The sequence below is a fragment of the Pinus tabuliformis genome, chromosome J (genome assembly GCF_031772625.1).
Source record: "Pinus tabuliformis cultivar Carrire ecotype Pingquan chromosome J, CPIR1, whole genome shotgun sequence".
Taxonomy (NCBI): Eukaryota; Viridiplantae; Streptophyta; class Pinopsida; order Pinales; family Pinaceae; genus Pinus; species Pinus tabuliformis.
The window spans coordinates 1586964987-1586989257 of NC_142295.1; the positions used below are offsets into that span (position 1 = coordinate 1586964987).

At 40.6% G+C, this 24271-nt stretch overlaps 1 protein-coding gene across 1 annotated transcript in view; it reads left to right on the top strand.

Annotated features, from left to right (window-relative positions):
* Nucleotides 1-284: 284 nt before the first annotated feature.
* LOC149233552 (ATP phosphoribosyltransferase 1, chloroplastic-like) overlaps nucleotides 285-24271 on the top strand; it is a 302489-nt gene continuing 278502 nt past the window's right edge. Inside the window, exons 1-3 of the mRNA XM_089376758.1 lie at nucleotides 285-922; nucleotides 1140-1269; nucleotides 3018-3081. Coding sequence (XP_089232884.1) covers nucleotides 766-922; nucleotides 1140-1269; nucleotides 3018-3081 — 351 coding nt within the window. The 5' untranslated portion in view covers nucleotides 285-765. The remainder of the gene's footprint in view (nucleotides 923-1139; nucleotides 1270-3017; nucleotides 3082-24271) is intronic.

Here is a 24271-nt window from a genome sequence, read left to right on the forward strand (position 1 = left end):
AATTATTTAATATAATAATGAATCACGTTGTGAAATAAAATATCACATACGATAAATTCGATAAATATATAAAAATTATATCTACTGGTTTAGGTAAGATTCTTTCCAAAGGTAGTGCTTGATTGCAGACAATTAAATTTCCTTCACAACGTGCTTGATTACATCAAGACACATTAAAAAAGGACACTACCGACTGATGCAGACTGCAGGACGTACCTTCGTAATAAATAAATCACACATTTGATTTTTTTAAACAAAATGGTGTAATAGGCTGCGAACCGCATGCACAACACAAACTATGGAAGATGTGGTCCAGGAGACATTTTATAAACCAGAATTTGAAGGCTTCAGCAAAAGGCCAAACCAAGGTCTTCCACGGGCCCCGAACATCAATAATCTACAGTTGGTAGTGTCAGTTAATGATACTCGTGCCCATTATATAACATCTTTCGGATTAACCTCTGATTTTAAAATAAACAGGGATCATCATGAGCACGAAATTGCTACTCATGGCAATTTTTTTAATACATTCAGGGTCGATCTCCGATTTAGAGATCAACAGAGTTCTTTGAAAGGAAGAATGCCATATTTTACCGAGCTCAAAGGCATATGCCAGAGAAAAAAAAATTCAAGTTACACATGGACTGTGAGTAGTGTGAATACTTTGTAAACTTCTGCAAAGCTGAGACACTCGCTGCTCACTCATGTCCATATCTGAATACAGAGAGTGAGCGAGTGAGTGATCCCTTGTTTTTTTTTCGAGAGATGGCTTTAGGAGTTGCCCAACTGTCTTCATACAAAACCAATGTCAATTTGGAAGCACTGCATCCATTTAAGAACAGAGTTAAACGCTATTCCATAAAATTTTCCGTGCAATGCCACTGCTTTACAACTCTTCACGACAGCCCGACGCTTAGCAAAGGTACTTACATTGCATTGCATCGCATTACATTAACATAAACAGCAGTTGTAACTTTTCTTCAAACATTCTGGTCTTGGATTCCCACAAACTTCAATATAAAATTTGCTGTGAAATCCAATTGTTGGCTTCGCGAGTTTAAATTTGAGGGCCGTGAGAAAGTAAATCTAGGGCTTATTCATTCCTTAACAATAAATGTGTCATGGTGGTATGCATATAGAAGCAGAATTGATCAAGGCATTGACGGATCGAAGTGGGGATGGGAATGCTAATGCTGTAGCACAACGCAATGTGATTCGTCTGGGATTGCCCAGCAAAGGCCGTATGGCCGATGGCGCCTTGTCTCTGCTACAGATATAAATGTTGTTTATGATCAATTCATGTCATAGTAAAACAATTTGCTGTGAGTTGCAGGACATTTATTTTTAGTAGTCAGATGGTTAGGGAGGTTGCACTCTTATGGTGGTCAAGGCTTGGCTAATCACTCCCCGAGGGTGAAAATTATCCACGTCTCAGAAATCCTGTCAGGAAAGGAAACTTAAAGTGGCGGGTTGGCTAGGTTGGAACCATGTAAATTACACGGTTCCAATCTGCTGAACATGTGATTATATGGTCGTGTTGAGCAAACTGGAAGCATATAATTTACATTATCCCAACCTACCCAACAAGGAAGTGATGGGTTGGGCAGGTTGGAAGAATATAAATTCTTCTCTTTTCAAGGTACCAGGTTACATAATTCCAATCTGTCCAAACTGTCGCTTCTTTGCAAATTCGAATCATGTAATATTATTCGCATTATTCTAACCCGCCCAACTTATCACTTCAATTTAAATTGTTCCAACCTGTCACTTTACAAGGTTCCTACCTAACGATGAACAATGAACATGTCACTTCAATTTACATTGTTCCAGACTGTAATTTACAGGTTGGGTAGGTTGGAACCATGCAATTGAATGATTTCAACCTGTCCAGCCTGTCATTCAAGTATCTGGGTTACATGAGGTAGTTGTCACTTCAATGTGCTTGTCCATCTACAGGTTGGAACGATGTAACTAAATGGTTCCAACCTGTCCAACTTTCACTCAAGGTTCCGGGTTACATGGTTCCAACTTATGCAAGCTGTCAGTTCAAGATTCCTGCCGACTCTGTCACTTAAAGGTTCCAGGTCACATGGTTCCAACCCACCCAACTTGTCAGTTCAAATTTCCCAGCTGGATTTCTGAGGGTGGATAACTTTTGCCTCAACTGAAACAGGGCTGTTCATCTCTGTGTAATGATGCATTGTGTTAATGCAATATGAATGGTTGCAAAACTGAAGGATGCATATGTCTAATTATGCAAATGGCTCATGTGTTAAATATTAAAATTTGAGTCGGCGTTATTATTGTCCCCACTAGTGTTGAAGACTCACCACTGACATGTTTGTTTTCATCGTTGCCCTAGTGCTTGTGAAAAATGGCCGGGACCGAAGTGCAAATCCTGGGCCACTTTGGTGGAATAGATACCCTTTCATGCCCTTTTAGCTGAGGGGTGACGTCTATATTGTTGTGAGATGTTTCTGCCCATTGAATTCCATATATAGAGCAGTTGTCACTTGGCAGTGTTTATTGACAGTTAAATAAATTATTGAAACTTGCATTGCCCTGTGTGCATATCAAACCTGGGTTTAAATGAGTCTGAAGTGGTCGCTAGTAAATTCAACGAAAGGCATGTGGAGTATTAATGAAATAAAATCCCAACATAGAAATACACCGCCGTAGTAAGATAGCTTGCAATGACTGCAATTGCTGAATCCAACATACCATGTTGACGCTATTGATGAATACTAAATAGTTTACTAGGGACTGAACATGGAACTGTATATTCGTGTTCAGTTACAGTCTTTTCAGAACTTTCTTCTATGATCTGGGATCTCTGTTATTAGATTCCCTTAGTCCATAAAATATTTGTTGACAGTGGTTGTCGAAGTCTATGGTGGTTGTCAGCTATCTTGATATGCCAGTGTTGTTTTAAGCTGGTCATTTGTCTCAAAGGTTATGCTCAACATTTACTCACTCTTTCAGCGGCCAGGGTAGACGTGTTAACTTGTTTTCTTTTGACAGAATTGTCAGCTTGGAATTCGACAAGTCAATCCTCGACAATATGTTGCTCATGTCCCAGAGGTGAGTACTTTTTACACTAGGTATGATAGTGTTTCTGAATTTTAGGTTTCAGAATGTTATCTGATTTGCGCACACAAAATATCTGCTTGCTTACTTTGTAATCTAGCATACAACTACAGATGTCATGGATTCGTCGTAAGTTAACAGCTTTACTCATATGTTGGTATTATTTGTGTTGAAATTCAAGTGCAATCTAGAATTTCTAATCAAGATAATTACTTGTGATTTTTATTTAGATTTATTTCATTCAATTAGGTCATCAAGCAATTATACAAGTACAATGTGTAATGGTCCATTTCGAACTAAAAGGAACATAGAGATATTAGCATGTGTATGAAGCATGCATATGATAGCTATATATGCATGCGTATGAAGCATGCATATGATAGCTATATATGCATGCATATTAACTTATTATGAAATTGCCTGGTAAAAAATAAACAAAAGAATTATCGAAAATTCTAAGTGAATACTTAACTTAGTATATTGAGTGAGGTACTTGATATATGTACCACCACCTTCATATATGTAACTATACAAAATAAAAGGAAAGACAATGTATTATAGAAATAAAAGGGATATATATATATATATATATATATATATATATATATATATTAAAAATTCATTGAATATAATACATATTATATAAAATAACAAAGGAGATACAATACCCAAAATATACAAAGTAATTATAATATATATTAAAATAATCTAAAAGAAGAAATTATAAAATACAAACTAAACTAACAAGAAAAATAACCTACTATATATACTATGCGATAAAGAGGAGCATAATATAAAGTCATGAAGAGTTTAACAAATAATAGAAATAAGATATAAAAGAAACTTGCTGTCCACCTTTGACCCAAGTGGCGGATACATGTTCGACCTAAAACTAACACTTATCACCTTATCCCTCCGCTAGAAGAACCGCGAACAGGATTCACCGTTTGGAGGCAGGTGGCGAAATTCTATATAGGAAAGGCAAAGGAGGAATGCAAGGGGAAGGAGGGGTCTGCTAGATGGGAATGAAGTGCAGTTCAGAGGTTTCTCTGCCCAAAATGCTTTGGACGAATACCTGCCACTCCTTGGAGACACTATTGAGTGCCAATCGTGTTAGCTCTGTGGCTTGTGGTGCTGCTCCAACAACTGACCGCTGATCCCGGATCTCTTGAATCCTGGTGATGTAGGGGTCTATTCGTTCCCCCTTTTGCATCTTGGTGCATCTCAACTTTTCCTCCAGGTACATCTTCCACTGCTCGGAAGTGCCTTGGTATAGCGTGGAAAGTGTATCCCACATCTCCTTGGCCATTCACTCGCTCAATATGTGTGATACAATGTGATCTTGAACACCGTCAAGAATCAACCTTTTTGCCCTCGCCATCTCCTTTCAGTATTCCTTTAGCCGATCTGCATCCTCACATTGTTCGAGATCACATTGTATCACATCATGGCTTCAAGCCATATTCATCCAGAAGGAAGGACATCCTTGCCTTCCAGATGACATAGTTGGAAGCACTGTCCAACCTATCTTGATCTCGTAGTTCGGCAGTGGCCATCTCAACAAAATAAGTCGAAATCCTCCTCTTCTCTTCTGCTCAACTGCTGCTAGGCTCTACGCACTCCTTGCTAGAGTGAGTAAATTTGCTCACAACGACTACTGATCTGCAAGAGAAAATTTAACTTCTGAAGCTAGAAGTCCCTTGAGGAAAATTTCCCTCAGTGTGTGCTCTTTCTTCCTCTTGATGCTATTTTGCACTAGCAATTGCTGCAAAATATTGCGTCCAGCTAGAGATTTGCTCTGCAAGGAAAATACTGGCTGCTCCCTCTGCCTCTGGTAATCCTCGAACTAGAGAAATCTGATTTCTCTGTCGCTCTCTCAGAGAAATCAATTTTTCCTCAAGAAATTGATCCTCTTGGCCAAGAAACTGCGTTGTGTCTGAGGGTTTCAAACTGCTGCTTACGCAAAGATACGAAATTCCTCTTCCCTTCTGCTACTGAGCTCTCTGACTTACAATCTGCGCTCTGATACCATGTGAAAATTCGGCAAACCTCGAATCCTATTGCAGCAACTGATGTTAATTCTTCTAATTGTTAATTCAATTAAACAATTTACTTGCTGTGTGCTATGACAAATATCAAATTAAATACACTGCAACCTTCACAAATAAAATACTGCGGCATAAATAAAAACGCTGGAAGAAATAGATGCGCACACACAAAATACACCATTATTTTTGGACTAAGTCCTTGGAAAAACCTAACTCGGGAAAACCGGTGCAGCAGCGGAGGGTTTTGATATTATGCAGTAGTGAAAATTGAGTACAATCTATGGATGCTTAAACTAGCAATCCAAACAGAGAAATAACTGGCAATAATAACTAGTGAGAAAAATTTCTCACTCCACAGGCGATCCAACACTGACCTTGGCTCGAATTGAGCTGCTCCTTGCTCCCTCTGTTCAGTCACTGTGTCAGCCTAGGGAGTTACTGCGTTCGACAAGCTCGCAACTGTGTCTCCTCTCACTGTCTCGTCAACAAATGTCTGGGAAACTGATACTCTTTGCCTTCGGACCCTTTGCCCAACTTCTGGCTTAGAATTTCTCCTTCTCCGCAGCAAAATTGAAATCTCCCCAAGAGGGCTTTGCGCTGCCTCTCTGTGGCAATCACTGCCTCTCTGCAATGTACTCGTCGGAGCTGGAAAAGATTCCTTCGACCTCACTCTCTACCCCTCTCTCACTGCTTCGATCTCACTGAATCACCTTTGGCAACTGAATGCTGCTACTTTGGATCTCGATTTCCCAGCAAAATCGAATGCTCAATTGATTTGGTGTGTCTTCTCCAAGCCTCGTCGACTTCTTCTTATAATCCTCCATTAAGACTTCAACGCCCATGATTAAATCTTAATCTATGGCTAGAATTAACTAGAAATCAATCCATGTACTTTTCTAGAACATTCTCACCATGACTTAATTAATTATGATTAATTAATCATATTTCCTAAGTTTAGACTTAGGAAATATTAAAAACTGACTAATAAATCTAATTAAGTCGTCTCTAGGTGGAATTTCCAGAAACGATTTCTGGGTATTGGAGAATACATGTATTCTAGTCTCTCCACCAAATCTCGTGGCTAGAACACATCTGATGCTACAAAAACTAACCAAGGACACCTCTTAGATGAGGATTAGTAGTCTCTAGATTCCTTGATTGGCTGGAGGGTGGAGATGGGTTAATCTCTGAATTCCCTTGATAGATGGGGTGGAGGCCTGTTCCTTGGATTTTTCGGGAGGAGTGTTTTGAAGTCTGCCTTGCTTGTTTTTTGGTTTTATTACAGTGAGTTCTGGACTTCCAGGTTTGGGTGGTGTTGTCGCCCGGATTGTACAGGCACCTTGACAATGCTTAGGACGGGAGTTGTCACTCTGATCCTTGCCCACTCTATTTTAGCTCACTCCCAACAACAGGCTATGTGGGGTACTCCCTACAGGATGAGGTGAAAGAAAGTAAGTTGAGAAATCAACTTACTTGGGAGATACAGATGAGTGGCCTAGCCACTTGGTTGAATTTAAGCAAGATTATGATTAAATTAGATTTTCTATCATGAGACCATTGTCTTAATGGAGTCACAAATTCTTGCTTCTTATGAATTGAAACCAAATGGCCGGATGGACACCCACAACTTGAATGATTGACTAACCTACATGATATGCAAATCCTAGAACCTATGTGAGATGCAGTGATCTTGGTAAATTTTAGTTAAATACCTAGTTTAAGACTTTAAGTGTAATCTTCCTTTAACTATTTTGAAGCTGGGCTCCAAGGTGGGTTGTGGGAAGGAGGCTAACAGGAAGCATGTTAGGCCCTGATTAACGATACCTTCTGTTAGGCTTCTATCACCTGATGCCTCCGGCGCTGCAGACACTGTGGCTCTAACGATTGCAAGGTCACCGTGTTAACCACCGAAGAGTTGCCGAGGCCCCTCAAGCTAGAGAAGAAGGGTTGACCTATGTCTCTATCAATCTAGCTTATGCTAAGAGGTAAATTATTAATGCAAGTCTAGACTTAGGATGCTTATGCAAGGGATTGTGAGTGAGATTTATCTTGAGTTAAGATTTTCTTGAGTTGTTTAAATACTTTGATTAGAGACCTTTTAATGGTACTTAACAATATTGAAATGCAAATCTTAAACAAGATAAATTGCTTATGGATACAAGTGCAAATTTCACAAGATATCAAATAACTCAAGGTGCCAAATGCTAACAAGATGCTGAACACAAATTTATGACCGTTTATATTATCAATTTTACTTTAGAAAATTCAGACTTACCAATGTATAACAGTAGTGCATAAACCACTCCAAATAATGAAAATTACTTAACACATTGAAGCATAAAATTTCCAATTTAACCAACAATGTAAATTAGCTTCTTTAGCACACTTTACGATGGAGTATTCAACAATATTTCAGATTTGATTTTAAGATTACAGCAGTAAGTAAAAACAGATCAGCGAGATAAAAACTTCCCAAACTAGATATCCAATATGCCCAAAAATAACAAAATGCACTAGAACTTGAGAATTTCAAATTTAGGGCTCTAGGTGAGTTTGCCTTAGCAATTTTCAGATCTGATATGATTATTACAGCAGTGAATTAACCACAGATCAACAAATTAACCCAACCAAAAATAACTGTCCAATACTTCAAAATATAGGAACTTTTCGCCAAAATTGTTGTTGTTGTTGTTGTTTTTTTTTGAGTTTTTAGAGAACATGATTCAAAAAATTCAGACTTGATAGACTGATTATAGCAGAAAATTAGTTATATATCAACAAGCTAAAAATATTGAATAGACTGCCACAAATGTCTAAAAATAGTAAGTTTTTGCTGGGAACTGAAAATTCAAAATTTTAAATCTTGATTAAGTATATGCTTCAAAAATATTTCAGACTTGAATTTCACAGTTATGCAATAAATTCCAATAAGCTAAAATGTTAGATCTAGGCCAAATTAGAGATGCCCAAGTGGCCAAAACTTGTAAAAACTTAGATTTTGCAATTTAAATTAATTATGACCAATTAGAATATGATTTTAGGGCCTAGAAATCAATGATTTAACTGTTGTAATGAAACTGAAGCAAAATGAGGATTTGGAGGTCAAACCCTAGGCTCAAGGCCTTGAAGATCCCACTGTTGAAAATCGTTGAAACTTTGGGATTACCTTGCCACTTGTTAGATATGAATTTTGAGACCTTAATCCTGCAAAATTGCCAACTATTTAGCCTTAAATCTTTAGATTAGGGTTTCAGGTCAATTTTGGGGCAAAAGAGGCCAAAATTTGGAGAACCAGAACAAGGGAAGCAAATTTGCGGGGATAGGTGGGCTAGGATGATAGATCGGGCCCCATGGAGGCTGGAAATGGCCAACACTTTGCCCAAAGAGGCCAACGTTTGGGAAATAGGGGGCTAGGGGTCAAACCCCAAGGCTTAAGGCTTAGGGCCTAATGGCTTCACAAGGGAGTCGCAATCCCTTAGAAGGCTGCGATTAGAGGAAGGAGGAGAAGAGGAGGGCCAGAAGGAGGGGAGGCCAACGAAGGCCTAGGAAGGGCTAACGGCTAGCCTAGGAGCGCTGAAAAGGTGATGCATAGGGCAAGGAAGGTTGATGCAAGCCAAGAGAGAGAGACGTTGGGCTTGAAGGAAGTAGATCTGGTCCGGGAAAGTAAAAAAAATTGAAAACCCTTGCTCTGAAATTTTTTTATGCTTCAACTCTTTGATTTTCTAAAAATTCTGTTGTGGGAAACCTGCAAAAAATTCCAAGAGACTAGATCTTACCCTCAAGGGCCTAGATCTAGCTCTTCTTCCACTTAACTCCTTGATCTAACTTGCAAAAATAAAAATAGAAACACCCAAACCCCAAATATATACAAAATAAATCTAAAACCCCAACCCAAGTTAGAAAAAATAAATTACAATTTAAATTTACAATCTTATTTACAAAATATACATGGTTTTTTAAATGGATTTTGAGAAAATAATATTTCCTTAATATTTTTTACTTGAAAGAATGGCTAAAATACTTCAGAAAAATTAATGATTCACTATAGCCCAAGCGAAGATTAAATCCACCAAACTAGAGATCCAATCAAAGTAACCCTTGCCCATAGTCTGTGAATTTGGAGACCAAGGATTGAGTACCTGCACACACTATGTATTATCTCAAAATAATAATATAAAGCACCACATACGAAGCTCGTAGTCAATACATACCACAGATCAGCGACAAGAACACCTCGAGTTGCACCCCAAAGTCTTTTATTATAGTAGAAAGAAAAAAGTTCCTAGCGGGACAATAGTTTACAAAATGCTTTAGCCGCAATTCTAGTGAGAGATCAAGATGACTAGAGACTCAACTGACTCTCTAATTTGTAGATAAATCCTCCAAATGGAAAAATAACGGCTAGTTTCTTTATTCCTTGTCCAATTAATCTTGGTCGTTGATAAACACTTCAAGATATTTTAATCTTGGCTTTTGATTTGTTATTTTTGAGGAATTTTTGAATTTGTCATTTAATTCCATTTTGATTAGCTCAAAATTAATTATTTAGAGTTAATTTCCTAAAAAATTTGACTTTGACTTAACCACCAAGGTCTAAGGGTCCCAATTTTTTTGAAAAAAAAAATATCCCTTGGTGGAGGACCTTTAAAATTTGATTCCTTCAAGACCCGCAAATTCTTCCATTTGGAGAATTTATTTTCCTAAACAATTTATTTTTGACTCCAATTAATTAATTTTCTGGCATAGGATTTAATTTAATTTTTGCCAGAAAAATTAATTAATTTACACATGAGGGGATTAATTATTTTTCCAACCCTCTAATACATATGATTTTTCTTTTACAAGACTCAAAGAGGGAATACATATTCGTCTTAGACCCTCAAGACACATAATCCATCTGCGACTCAATATGATCTAGTAAACCAAGTGATTTGTAATAAAATAATTTAGCCAATTAGCTTAAATTATTCCCAAACCACTTTTACATCAGACTTGACTAAAACACTAGGAATCACCTAATAATTCGACAATAAATTTCACCCTAGCTTTGGGGGTTTAAGCTAGAGGGAAAAAACTCTTCTGATTAGCTGTGTTGAAAAACACAAGGAATCAATGAGGTTAAAAAACCTCCTAGGATGGAATTCGTCATCAAATTATAGGCTTACCTATGTTGTTACATAGACTCATGGTTTTACTAAGATAATTTACAATATATAACTTGCAGAATGGGGTGAGTATGACACACGAACTGCTGTTATGTGATTTGATCCTTGTTGAAAAAAGTGGTACTTCTGCTTCCTTGTAACTTTAACAATTTGAGTGCAACAGGTGGAACCACTGTGCACAATCTCTTTGAGGGTGTGTTAAATTCCATGAAACTCTGCAACTACTTAGATGAATAACTGATAACTGAAAACTAGTTTACTTTCACCAAGATACAAAGTTTCTTAACAATTCATAAATAGTGGAATAAAAACACCATAGATATAAAAATACATCACGCAAATTGACACTTATTTTTCTGAGGAAACCCAATTGGGAAAACCTACTCTTTGCTTTGGTATTTTATTGATTGTTCTAGAAAAATTGGATCTATTGCAAAGCAATCTGTCTCTGAGAAAGTGTTTTGCTTCTTCTCACAAATCTCAGTTGATAGAATTGATCTTGGCTTGCCTTGATCACTGCTTGATCTTGGTTCCTGCACCCAACTATTCCCCTGCTGAAGCCTTGACTTGCCCTTCTTCTTGCCTAATCCCAGCTCCTATTCTCTTGCACACTTGTGACTTCCTAATCCTTAGGACACAAGCTTTGTGCACAATCTCCTAAATACTTGCGCACTTGTGATCTCCTATTCCTTACGACACATGCTCTCTGCGCTCTCCATAATCAAAGATGGTCTCACTCACAATCTCGTGAGCTCTGTCTTGTCACAAACCTTTGTGCACAAATTTTTTTGAATTTACTTGTGCCTTTGTCCTTCCTTTATAGATACAATCCATGTTAAATTAGGCTAGTGCAAATTTAGAACTTGAGATCTGATAGCGAGTTAACTAAGAGTGTTACTCTCTCTCCTTCCAATCATCAATGGAGTTATTAACTCGTGCTCTCTCCAATCTACACTGAAGATCTAACTCGCTCTTCCTTCAATCAAAATTGAAGACTAACTTGCTCTCACTGAACTGTTAACTGCCAACCAATACTATAGTCAAACTAATGAAGACTTCTACTTAATTGGACCTTCAACACTACACATGAAATCTTGATGATTATTCCTGTAAACTGGAAATGAACTCACTATCACTGAAGTCTAACTCATGAGGACAATTAGAGGTCTTCACTCGCTCAGGCGCAAGCCAGAAGACCTTGCTCGCTACATTATCAACACTCCCTCTTAGTGAGGTAGGTACTTCAGGAAGAATCGTCCACCTGGATTTGTCTTCAACACTTCCACATTCTCCATTGCTGTAGCTGCACCCTTTGAACTAGAAGACTTCCCTACTTCCTATGCAAAATCTGATCTGAAGACTTTTTCCTTCCAACCATGCTCCTAGCATCCTTCTCCTGAGCATCCATTAATGTTAGCTCATACCAACTAGTCCTAACAGATATGGAAGAGGCCGCCTGCCCAATCTTTGTCACTAACATCGATCCTGTGCTAAGTTCTTCTAGCACTGTTATGGGCTTGTCTCGGTCCTTTGAGACACCCATGAACTTTGCTTCTACTCCTCTAACTGGTACAGTCTCCCTCTCTCCCTATAAGGGTTGACCTTCACTAATCCTGTAGGAAAACTTGGTACTGCCCTTGGTACCATGCTCTATTGACCTGAACCTTGTTGACACTTACAACATGTCACGTCAGATCCCCTACCCAACGATTCCTTGCTGCTAACTGCACCCTGCAGTTACCTAATCATGCCTAGTGTTGCATCCTGCTCGCGGCACAATCCTCAATTGCAATCAAATTTTTGCGTGTCATGACCATGCCTCTAACCTACTTTTTGGATCTGCAGCTACTAACACAACTTTTCCAATATCCCTACATCTCCCAGCAGTCTCTTAACCCAATCCCTTCTACTGGTTGTACCCTGATGTTGCTACGACTTGTGCCTGGTGGCTGCATCTCAAACCGATTCTCTACTATCCTCCTACGTCAACCCACAATTGTGCATGGATCTCTGCAAATGACCTCACTCAGTCATATCTCTTGCTGTGTGTATTTTCTACCCACAAATGCAACCACCTATTGCTACATTGCTCTGCGTTCCTACTATGTCTTTCTCCTCTGCAGTCGTTCAACCGCCCCTTGCCAACCCGTCTTGTTGGCCTCGATTGTAGCCTTGGTGACTATCACGCGACTGTTGTTAAGCGCTTTCTTGGCGGCTGTCTGCAGGTTGCCTGGTGGCTAAATTCTTTTACGTGCCCATTGCGTCGACCCTCTTTGCATTTGACTTCGGCCTCAACTCGCGGCTAGGCTCCTCGATCGAACGTGTTCATCCACTCTTCAATTGCGACCGAACTCTAGCTTGCACACACCTTGACGACAACTTTGCAGATGTTGTGACCAAAACCCAGTCCTCTGTCAACCTCCATGACACTCCAAATCTTTCCTTTGCTAGTCTTTGTTGCTGCACTATATCCTGTTGGTCCGCCTATTGTCTGACCCTGCGCGATTGCATCCCTCCTGGCATTGTCATCCCCCGTGAGTTCGATCTGTTTTCATGTCGCTTTCGTCGGGCTTTGTCACCCTCGCTAAGCCTTGTCGAACTCTGCGAGTGTTCTGTCTTTGCGTCTAGGGTGACTAACTTGGCTTGACTGCTGGTGGCTGCTATGGCAGTTGAGCAGTGGCCCCTGTCGGTTATGGCAGCTGGTTGGCCTAGTGGCTGGTCAGCCACCCACGACCTTTGAATTTTTTTTTCTGTTTTTTTTTTTATATGGCTCTTTTCCCTTTTTTTTACATCCTTTTTTTTCTTTTCACAAAAAAAATTGTCCATAAAAATTTCTTCTCGACCCAATTTTATTTTATCTGTTCATACTCCTCTTTAAAACTTTAGCACAAGACTTCTACTTGATCTGTGCTCTTCACTAACCGATCAATTTGGTGTTGGTCTTTATGTCGATCTCTGCTATGATGCCATGTTAGTTTTCCATGAAACTCTGCAACTACTTAGATGAATAACTAAAAATTGAAAACTAGTTTACTTTCACCAAGATACAAGGTTTCTTAACAATTCGTAAGCAACAGAATAAAAACACCAGAGATATAAAATCACATCACACAAATTGACGCACTTATTTTTCTCAGGAAACCCAACAGGGAAACCTTGCTTCTTCGCTGTGGTATTTGATAGATTGTTCTAGAGAAATTGGATCTATTACAAAGCAATCTGTCTCTGAGAATGCGCTCTGCTTCTTCTCACAAATCTCGCTTGATACAATTGATCTCGGCCTGCCTTTATCATTACTTGATCTGAGTTCCTGCACACAATTGTTCCCCTGCTGAAGCCTTGACTTGCCCTTATTCCTGCCTGATCTCAACTCCTATTCTCTTGCGCACTTGTGAGTTCCTATTGCTTAGGACACAAGATCTGTGCATAATCTCCTAAATACTTGCGCACTTGTGATCTCCTATTCCTTAAGACACAAGCTCTCTGCACTCTCCACAATAAAAAATGATCTCACTCACAATCTCGTGAGCTCTGTCTTGTCACAAACCTTTGTGCACAAAACTTGTTGACTTTACTTGTGCCTTTGTCCTTCCTTTATAGATACGATCAATGCTAAATTAGGCTAGTTCAAATTTAGGACCTGAGCTATGATAGCGCATTAATTGAGTGTTACTTGCTCTCCTTCCAATCATCAATGGAGTTGTTAACTCGTGCTCTCTCCAATCAACATTGAAGATCTAACTCGCTCTTCCTTCAATCAAAACTAAAGACGAACTTGCTCTAACTGAACTGTTAACTGCCAACCAATCTTGTAGTCAAACTGATGAAGACTTCCACTTAACTAGACCTCCAACACTACGCATTAACTATTGATGATTATTCCCGTAAACTGGAAATGAACTCACCATCGCTGACGTCTAACTCATGAGTACAATTCGGGGTCTTCACTGGCTAAGGCATAAGCAAGAAGACCTTTCTCGCTACATTTTCAACACTCCCTCTTAGCGAGGAAGGTACTTCTGGAAGAACCTCATCCACTTGGATCTGTCTTCAACACTTCCATGTTCTTCGCTGTTGTAGCTGCTCCCTCTAAACTAGAAGATTTCCTTGATTCCTGCTGCAGAATCTGATTTGAAGGCCTTTTCCTTCTAACCATGCTCCTAGGATCCTGCTCCTGAGCATCCATCAATGTTAGCTCATACCAATTGGTGCTGATAGATCTGGAAGAGGCTTCCTGCGCAATCTTTGTCACTAACGTCGATCTTGTGCTAAGTTCTTCTAACACTGTTATGGGTCTGTCTCGGTCCTTTGAGACACCCATGAACTTTGTTGCCACTCCCTTGACCGGTACAACCTCCCTCTCTTGCTCTGAGGGTTGACCTCCGCCAATCCTGCAGGCAAACTTTGTACTTCCTTTCGTACCATGCTCTATCGGTTGAACCCTGTGGATACTTACAACTTGTCACGTTAGATCCCCTACCCAACGATTCCTTTCTGCTAACTGCACCCTGCAGTTACTTGATCATACCCAGTGTGGCACCCTGCTTGTGGCACAATCCTCGATTGCAATCAAATTATCACGTGTCCTAACCATGCCTCTGGCCTACTTTTCAGATCTCCAACTACTATCAAAACTTTTCTAGTAGCCTGACGCCTCTCAACACTATGTTAATCCAATCCCTTCTACTGGTCTTACCTTGATGTTGCTATGACTTGCGTCTGTTGGTTGCCTCTCAACTTGATTCTCGACTGTCTTCCTGCCGTAAGCCCGCAATTGTGCGCGAATCTTTGTAAACAACCTCACTTAGCCGCGCCTCTTGCTACTTGTATTTTCTACCCAAAAATGCAGCCACTTATTGCTACAATGCTTCGCGTTCCTACCGCATCTTGCTCCTTTGCATTTGGTCATCCGCCCCTTTCCAACTCGTCTTGTTGGCCTAGACCGTAGCCCTAGTGACTGTTGCGTGGCTACTGTCGAGCGCTTTCCTGGTGGTTGTTTGTAGGTTGCTTGGTGGCTAAAATCTCCTGCGTGCCTGCCGCATTGACCATCTCTACGTTTGACTTCGCCCTTGATTCGCAACTAGGCTCCTCGGCTGTACATGTTTGTCCACTCTTCGATCGTGACCGAACTCTGGCCAATACACACCTTGACGTCGACTCTGCGGTTGTTGCAGCCGAAACCCAGTCCTTTGTCGACCTCCATGGCACTCCAAATCTTTCCTTTGCTAGTCTCTGCTACTGCGTTATATCATGCTGGTCCGCCTATTGTTGGGTGACCCTGCTTGATTGCGGCCTTCCTGGCGTTGTCAGCCCCCATGCGTTCGATCTGATGTCTTGTCGCTACTATTGGGCTTTGCTGCCTACCATAAGCCCTATCGATCTCTGCGAGTGCGCTGTCTCTGTGTCCTGGCCGACCGACCTAGCCTCGCTGCTGCTTGCTGCTTCGACGGCGGAGCAGTGGCCCTTGTCGGCTGTGGCGGCTCACTAGCCCAGTGGCTAGTCGACCACCTACGTCATTTGACTTTTTAAAAAAAAGGTCCTTTTCCCTTATTTTTACGTCCTTTTAGTTTTCTTTTCACGAAAAAAATTGTCTATAAAAATTTCTTCTTGACACATTTTTTTTTTCCTTGCTCGTACTCCTCTTTAAAACTTTAGCGCAAGCCTTCTGCTTGATCTGCGCTCTTCACTAACTGATCAATTTGGTGTTGGTCTTTATGTTGATCTTTGCTCTGATACCATGTTAAATTTCCTTGAAACTCTACAACTACTTAGATGAATAACTAAAAATTGAAAACTGAAAACTAGTTTACTTTCACCAAGATACAAAGTTTCTTAACAATTCATAAGCAGCAGAATAAAAACACACGAGATATAAAAATACATCACACAAATTGACACACTTATTTTTCTTATGAAACCCAATAGGGAAAACCTGCCTTTTGCTATGGTATTTTATTGATTGTTCTAGAGCAATTGGATCTATTACAAAGCAATCTATCTCTGAGAAAGTGTTCTGCTTCTTCTAAAAAATCTCAGTTGATACAATTGATCTCGGCTTGCCTTGATCATTGCGTGTTCTCGGTTCTTGCACACAACTATTCCGCTGCTGAAAGCCTTGACTTGCCTTCATCTTGCTTGATCCCAGCTTCTATTCTCTTGCGCACTTGTGACTTCCTACTCCTTAGGACACAAGCTCTGCACACAATCTCCTAAATAATTGCGCAGTTGTGATCTCCTATTCCTTAGGACACAAGCTCTTTGCAGTCTCCACAATCAAAGATGATCTCACTCACAGTCTCGTGAGCTCTGTCTTCTCACAAACCTTTGTGCATAAAACTTGTTGAATTTACTTGTGCCTTCGTTCTTCCTTTATAGATACGATCCATGCTAAGTTAGGCAAGTTCAAATTTAGAACTCGAGCTCTGATAGCGAGTTAATTGAGAATGTTACTCGCTCTCCTTCCAATCATCATTAGAGTTGTTAACATGTGCTCTCTCCAATCAACACTAGAGATCTAACTCGCTCTTCCTTCAATCAAAACTGAAGACTAACTTGCTCTAACTGAACTGTTAATTTCCAACCAATTCTGTAGTGAAACTAATGTAGAATTCCACTTAATGTTGGATGGTGTTGTCATTGATGTCAACCCATGTTGTTGATTGGGTTTGGTTTTGACTAAAAACACCAATCATTGATTTCAAACGATTGAGGAACACTTCTTAGTAATTGTTGGATTACATCAAGTTGGTAGCTCCACTATTGGATGGTTGAAAACCCAAGTCCTAGGGTTTGGGTTCCCTGGACTGAGGATGTACCTTGAACTTGTCAAGGTTTTTTGAAGGGTCAAAGATTTGAGTTTGACTTGGAGATCCATGTCATTGGATTCCCCTCTAGATCTTTCCAGTGGTATGTGGTACGCCACATAAGTCCTCTTCATTTGAGAGAAAATTGAGTTTGAAGTTGGAGAACCTAGTTTTGTGGGCTAAAACCCCAAGGGGTAGTGACATGGCACTTTATCATTTATTTACCTATGGTTGTCAATATATGATAGTGATTCGTGTCGCAATCTCATTGTGTATAAGTTGAATAACTTCAAGAACCAAAGGTAATAAACCAGTCATTGACTTCACAACCTTGGTAGAACCATATGCACTAAGCCAGTTATTGATTTCAAACTTTAGATAGGGTTCTTAAGGGTTAGTTACTATTATTTATTAATTACTAAAGGGTTAGCTATCATATCTTATGGAGTCATAATCTTGTGAAGTGCATCAATCCATTATGTAACTCTATGACTTCTACAAGCCTATTCTATAAATCATAAAAGTTACACACACTTTCCTTAGGGCATAATAAAACTACTTAATAACATTCATCAAATAAATTTAAATATTATTAAGAAATTGCTTGGCCTAATCCGCTCCAAGGTTTAAACTAGGAACCCCTCATTAACCCAACCTATCACTATAAAAAGAAACCTAATACCTCCCATAAATATCAACGTATGATCTCAATTTTTTTTTCCTCTGAAATTTCGTGGAACAGTCTTTGTGATTTTCGGCATCCCATGGAAGAGAAAAAACTTGGCCTTTCTTTAAGTTGTTTTGGTTTTCGTTTAGTGTAGGTGTAAGGTTAGGCCACAGGCCTGCACAATCTCTTCTCTTTGCATATTAGGGCTTGGTAAGCCTTGGTCTCTCTTCTAAAGTAGCTCTACTGACTAACCGAACGCTGTTTTTTACATTGGATGTGTGCTAGGCCTCCTTTCAAAGGTCTTTCTTTGCAAACAACTCTCTAGGGCACAGGGTTGTCATCTAGGGCTTCATAGCTCTTAAATCTTGTTCCTTGAATGTATCGTAACCTCAAAACAACACCTTGGTGAACATGTTTCTGACTTTGACTACTACATAATTAACAAGACTACAAGCGATCTATATTGACAACGACCATAACATTTGACAATTTGACCTTAACCTGACTTTCACCATTAAGACACTCAGACCTTGTTAAGTTATGATATGTTTTATGCTTATAACAGTTTACTTCTTTTTCTTATTATATTCCACCGATTAGCAATCACATGTACATAAAGTAAAGTGCAGATAGAACATTAAACGATCGACAGAAAACAAGCCAAGACAAGAGACACAAGATGTGGCGGCTAGCCAGGGACAAACCCCACAATGTGTGGGGAAACCCTTTGATCAAATCTTCTTTTATCTTCAATAATTCAGCAGAGAGAAATAGTACAATAAATCTGATTCATATCAGCAGTAGCAAACCCTAGATCAGTAGCATCAGCGTTAGCGGCTTCATTATCAAACTAGGGCAGACCATATCTCACAAACCGACAGTCGGATTGACTTCATTCCACCACCAAAAGTTTCGGCTTCCAGAGGAGGTTCAGATGAACTTACAGCGCAGTTCAGATGAGGAGATCTTCTAGGCCACGCAAGTCAATCTTTACTTCTGCAGTTGCAGCTTCAGTTTCAGCAGTTTCCGGCTTCAAACTAGGGCAGTCGATATCTTGCAAACCGTTCGTCCGATTGACTTCATTCCACCACCAAAAGTTGCGGCTTTCCAAGGAGGTTCAGATGAACCTACAACGCAGTTCCAAAGAGGAGATCTTCTAGGCCACACAAGTCAATCTTTACTTCTGCAGTTGCAACTTCAGTTTCAGCAGTTTCCGGCTTCAAACTAGGGCAGTCGATATCTTGCAAACCGTTCGTCGGATTGACTTCATTCCACCACCAAAAGTTGCGGCTTTCAAAGGAGGTTCAGATGAACCTACAACGCAGTTCTAAAGAGGAGATCTTCTAGGCCACGCAAGTTAATCTTTACTTCTGCAGTTGCAGCTTCAAATTCAACAGCTTCCGGCTTCACATGTGTGAGAGAGAGAGAGACCCATTTCAGCGCAGTAGAGAAGAGACTCATATCTGCGCAGTAGAGAGAGAGAGATGTGATGAGATGAGTGAGTCCAAATGAGGAAAAGTCCTCTTCTATTTATACACAACGTTGGTGGGTGAATAGATGCGACTGTTGGGCTTCTGCGCCTACATGAGTTGTAGGTCGGCTTGATAATAATTCCATAATCAAAATAAATTCATATCTCCATGAATACTTATCGGAATTGGATGATCTTTATATCAATCCTACACCTCTCGACGAGAGGAATCTAATAAAAATATTATTAGCCATGAATAAGATGACCCACATGAAGTTTTGCCCTGGTTGCCAATTTTAACACTCCCTCTCAACCATGGAGAACTTCATCTGCAATTTGTCTATCGGTCAATACTATTCATCCATCAAATGCACTGCCTTGTACAGCCTGACCCTTGCCCTGCTCTGCTCTATTTTGCCTGTTCTGCTTTGTCTTGTTCTGCCCTGCACTGATATGTACTTTTTTTTGTTCTGTTCTGCTCTGCTCTTGCATTGCTCTGTTCTACTCTGCTTTTGTCCGAATTATGAAGAAGAAGAAATGATCGAGGATGTATCATACTGACTCAAAGTCAGTCTTAGAGTATGTACCACTGGTCCCAGACTAGTCTCAACCAACCCAAAGTCAGCGTCATAGTGAGTACAACTCCAATGGTCCCAGACCAATATCATCCTCCACTGACTCAAAGTCAGTCTCAGAGTATGTACCACTGATCCCAGACCAGTCTCAACCGACCCGAAGTCAGCGTCATAGTATGGTACAACTCCTACCACTGGTCCCAGACCAGTATCATTGATCCCAGATCAATGGAGGTCATCCTAGCGTAGGGAGTACGGTAGTTACAACGATGCGTCCATCGGTACTACTATGGTCCCTAACTTCATTTCCCTGCTCATTGATCAGATGAGAGGTACTTCCCATGAGTCCCAGACTGCATGGGTAGGATGCCTCGACAGGAGAACTAATCAATCCTGTCCTCACAGGAGAACACATCAATCCTGCTACAATTGCCATGGAGAACACATCAATCCTGCTACAATTGCCATGGAGAACACATCAATCCAGGCCGCCATGGAGAACACATCAATCCAGGCCTCACAGGAGAACTAATCATCCTGCTACACAGGAGAGCGAATCATCCTGTTCCACAAGAGAGCGAATCATCTTGTTCCAGTGTGCACCACCAGGGGAGGGTGAGTCACCCTGTGGTCATATGTTGCTCCAGTAGGAACCACAAGCCCTCAGAGCTCCCAGAGCTCAATGTGTGCAACATGCAGGACCCTTGTACAAGGGTTTCTTGCCGACTCCAAGTCGTTTGGGAAAATCACAGATTAGATCTTTCCTCGGGGCTTTGACAAGGTGTATCAACCTGTACATCATCTTAATGTGATGGAGCTTCCTTGCTCATCGACTTGCCATATCCCAGATGATGTCTATCTGCTGGAGCAATTGACAAATACGGGATTCCTCAATAATCGAATCCCACCTCTGGTTGTTACAGAGAATCACAGTGGTATCCAATGTAAATCCAAACAGCTCACTGAAGAGCTTTCGCAACCAGACTGCCTCACATGAGGTTATGCTAGCAACAATATATCCTGCTTCGGCGGTGCTCAAAGCTACCGACTTCTGCTTCCTGCTCATCCAGGATATCGAAGAAGATCCCAAGGTGAAACAGTACCCGGAAGTGCTCTTACGGTCCACCACACTGCCTGCCCAATCAACATCAGTATATCCAAGTAGTTTCACATCTCTGGCAGAGTATCTTAATCCATGAGAGATTGTGTCCTGAAGACATCTCAGAAGATTCCTGGCATCAATCCAGTGAGGCTCAACCAAATATGAGCTCACAATGCTAACTGCAAAACATATGTTCGGACAGAGGTTCACCAAGAACATCAATGCGAATGAGTTTTTGAAACTCAGAGGCATTTCCCAAGTCTGGTCCGACATCACTACCATATAACTTCTAAAAGTTAAGATCCTCGAGGTAGTCACAGCCTTGCAGTCCATCATACCGAATCTTTCCAATATATTTACCACATATTTTCCTTGAGATAGGAAAATTTCCCTTGGCTTCTGCCACACTTCAAGTCCTTGGTCCTTCATTTCAAATTCAGAAGCCATCTCCCTCTTACATTTGTGAATGAGAGGGTTTGCACCTGTTAGAAAGAGGTCATCCACATACAACACCAGTATGAGAGGCTTGTCATCTTCAACCTTAAAGTAAAGGTTAGGATCAACTTCACTCCTAGTGAATCCCAGCTTCATCAAGTCGCTATCGATCCTCTCATACCATGCTCGGGGTGCTTGCTTCAGCCCATAGAGAGCCTTCTTCAACCTGCATACATGAGATTTTCAATCATAAATCTCAAATCCTTCAGGTTGCTCCACATAGACCTCTTCTTTGATAGAACCATGCAAGAACGCGGTCTTAACATCCATCTGATGTAGGTTCCATCCTTGTGAAGCTACAAGGGCTATGATCAAGCGGATGGTCGTATATTTGGCAACAGGTGCAAATATCATAGTCTATACCTCCCTTCTGGGATAAACCAAGAGCAACAAAATGAACCTTATACTTTTCCATACTTCCATTTGCTGCATGCTTTATCTTGTAAAGCCATTTTGAAGTAACAATTGTCTTGTCCAGGGTCCGGGAACTACTTCCCAGACATCATTCTCCATAATATACTCATATTCTATGGTCATAGCATCCTTCCATAGTTAATGCTTGATGACATCTGAGAATGATGAAGGTTCATTTTGTATGATCGTGCTCATGATGGTTAGGTATCCCTGATACCTGTTAAGTTTCTTACTTTGATGAAAGGTTCCTCAGGGTGCAGCATGTCCTTCAGCATCATCAAGTATCCCCCTAAGCCATGAAGGCCTCTTCCTAGAAGAGGAAGGCTCATGTGGATGAGGATCAATCGGATCCATGGGTTCTTCTACATCAAACATTGATTCATCATCCTTTTCTTTCGGTTCCCTGGTGTCGGCTTCTTGAGAGCTACTCAAAGTCAGCAGATCGTCCACCTTGCTGATAGCCATATCTTCGTCAAAGGTGACATCATGACTAATTACGACTTCCCTTTGACCGGTGGTGAACATTTCTTCAGGAGTTTAGGAACCCAATGCTTGATGAGGGCATCGATTTTGTACACATACGGCAGTGTTTGCAGCTTCAGCCCATAGAAACTTAGGAAGACTTTGATCATGTAGCATGGCCCGGACAGCTTCCATAATTGTGCGGTTCTTCCTTTCTGCCACACCATTTTGTTCAGGAGTATATGGTGTAGTAGTCTCCCTCTTGATGCCAGCCTCTTTACAAAAATCATGGAACTCATTAGATTCATATTCAGTCCCATTGTCAGTTCTTAAGATCTTGATCTTCTTTTCGGTTTGATTCTCGATTAGGGCTTTGAAGTGTCGGAACCAAGGGAACACTTCATCCTTCTTTTTCAAGAAGTATATCCAGGTCTTTCGAGAATGGTCATCTGTAAAAGTGAGATAATATGAGTATCCTCCCAAGGAGTTCACAGGCATCATACCTGATATGTCTGAGTGAACTAGTTGTAATATATCGGAGGTCTTGCTTTGACTTGAAGGGAATGGTCCCCTTTTGAGCTTTCCTTCGGCACATCCCGGACATACACCTTCTTTCTCTACTTGGAATTCAGGCATCCCTGTTACCATCTGTCTTACATCGGGTAGAGCTTTGTAATGAAGGTGGGCAAACCTCCGATGCCAAAGTTCGGACTAAAGAGTTGTGTCACAAGACATGACACCTAGCGGACTTCCATCGAACTGATATAATGAATCAACACTAAACCCAAGAGTAAAGGCATCTTTACATTATTTTTCCATATACATACCTTGCCATTGCTGAAGGTTACCTTGTAGCCTCTGTCTTCCATTGCCAAGATGGACACTAGGTTCCTTTTGAGGTCAGGTGCATTTAATACATCCTAGAATTTCTAGCCTTCTTGAATGCTTGTCCTCTTCCTTGATTCCCAGCTCTCCTCTTACCTTTGCTGTTGAATTTTCCATTCCTTCGATTTGCCATCAGAGGGATTTTGATCATCGTCCTAGTGTGAGTCCTTTCTATCAGGGCACTCCCTTGCATAGTGACCTGCTTTATCGCAGATGTAACATCGTCCTTTTCTTCCACCCTTAGGTCCAATCTTTCCTTTTGATTTAGTCCCGGAATTATTTCTTTTTGAATGCATCTAACCATTAATTCCTCGAAACCAGGAATTACATTATAGTTCAAAAGAGAAGTCTTGAACACGTACCATTTGGATGGTAATCCTCCAAGAGTCGTGAGTGCCATTTCCTAATCTATTGTAGATTTCCTTGGAGGTGTCTAGTTGAGAGATGTAGGCCACCAAGTGCTAGTCGATAGAGTCCCGGATGATCTTCTATTTTGACTTCTTCGATTTTCCATTTGTTCCATGCAGCAGCGGATGCATTTGATGGAGGCTCAACAATATTGCCTCTTACATGGTCCAGCACTCCTGGATCTTCTAGGGTTAGATCGATAGACATCTTCCATGCGTGATAGTCATCTTTCTCACGGAGCTTGTCTTCGGTAGGAAAGAGTGTTGAAGACCCCATAGTTCTTTTAGGATAGCCTCGCCAATCTTCTCTTCGGTGATTGCTCTTACTCTTGCTCGGGCTTTGTCTTCACCTCAGCTCTGATACCATGTTAAGTTATGGTATGTTTTATGCTTATAACAGTTTACTTCTTTTTCTTATTATATTCCACCGATTAGCAATCACATGTACATAAAGTAAAGTGCAGATAGAACATTAAACGATCGACAGAAAACAAGCCAAGACAAGAGACACAAGATGTGGCGGCTAGCCAGGGACAAACCCCACAATGTGTGGGGAAACCCTTTGATCAAATCTTTTTTTATCTTCAATAATTCAGCAGAGAGAAATAGTACAATAAATTTGATTCATATCAGCAGTAGCAAACCCTAGATCAGTAGCATCAGCATTAGCGGCTTCATTATCAAACTAGG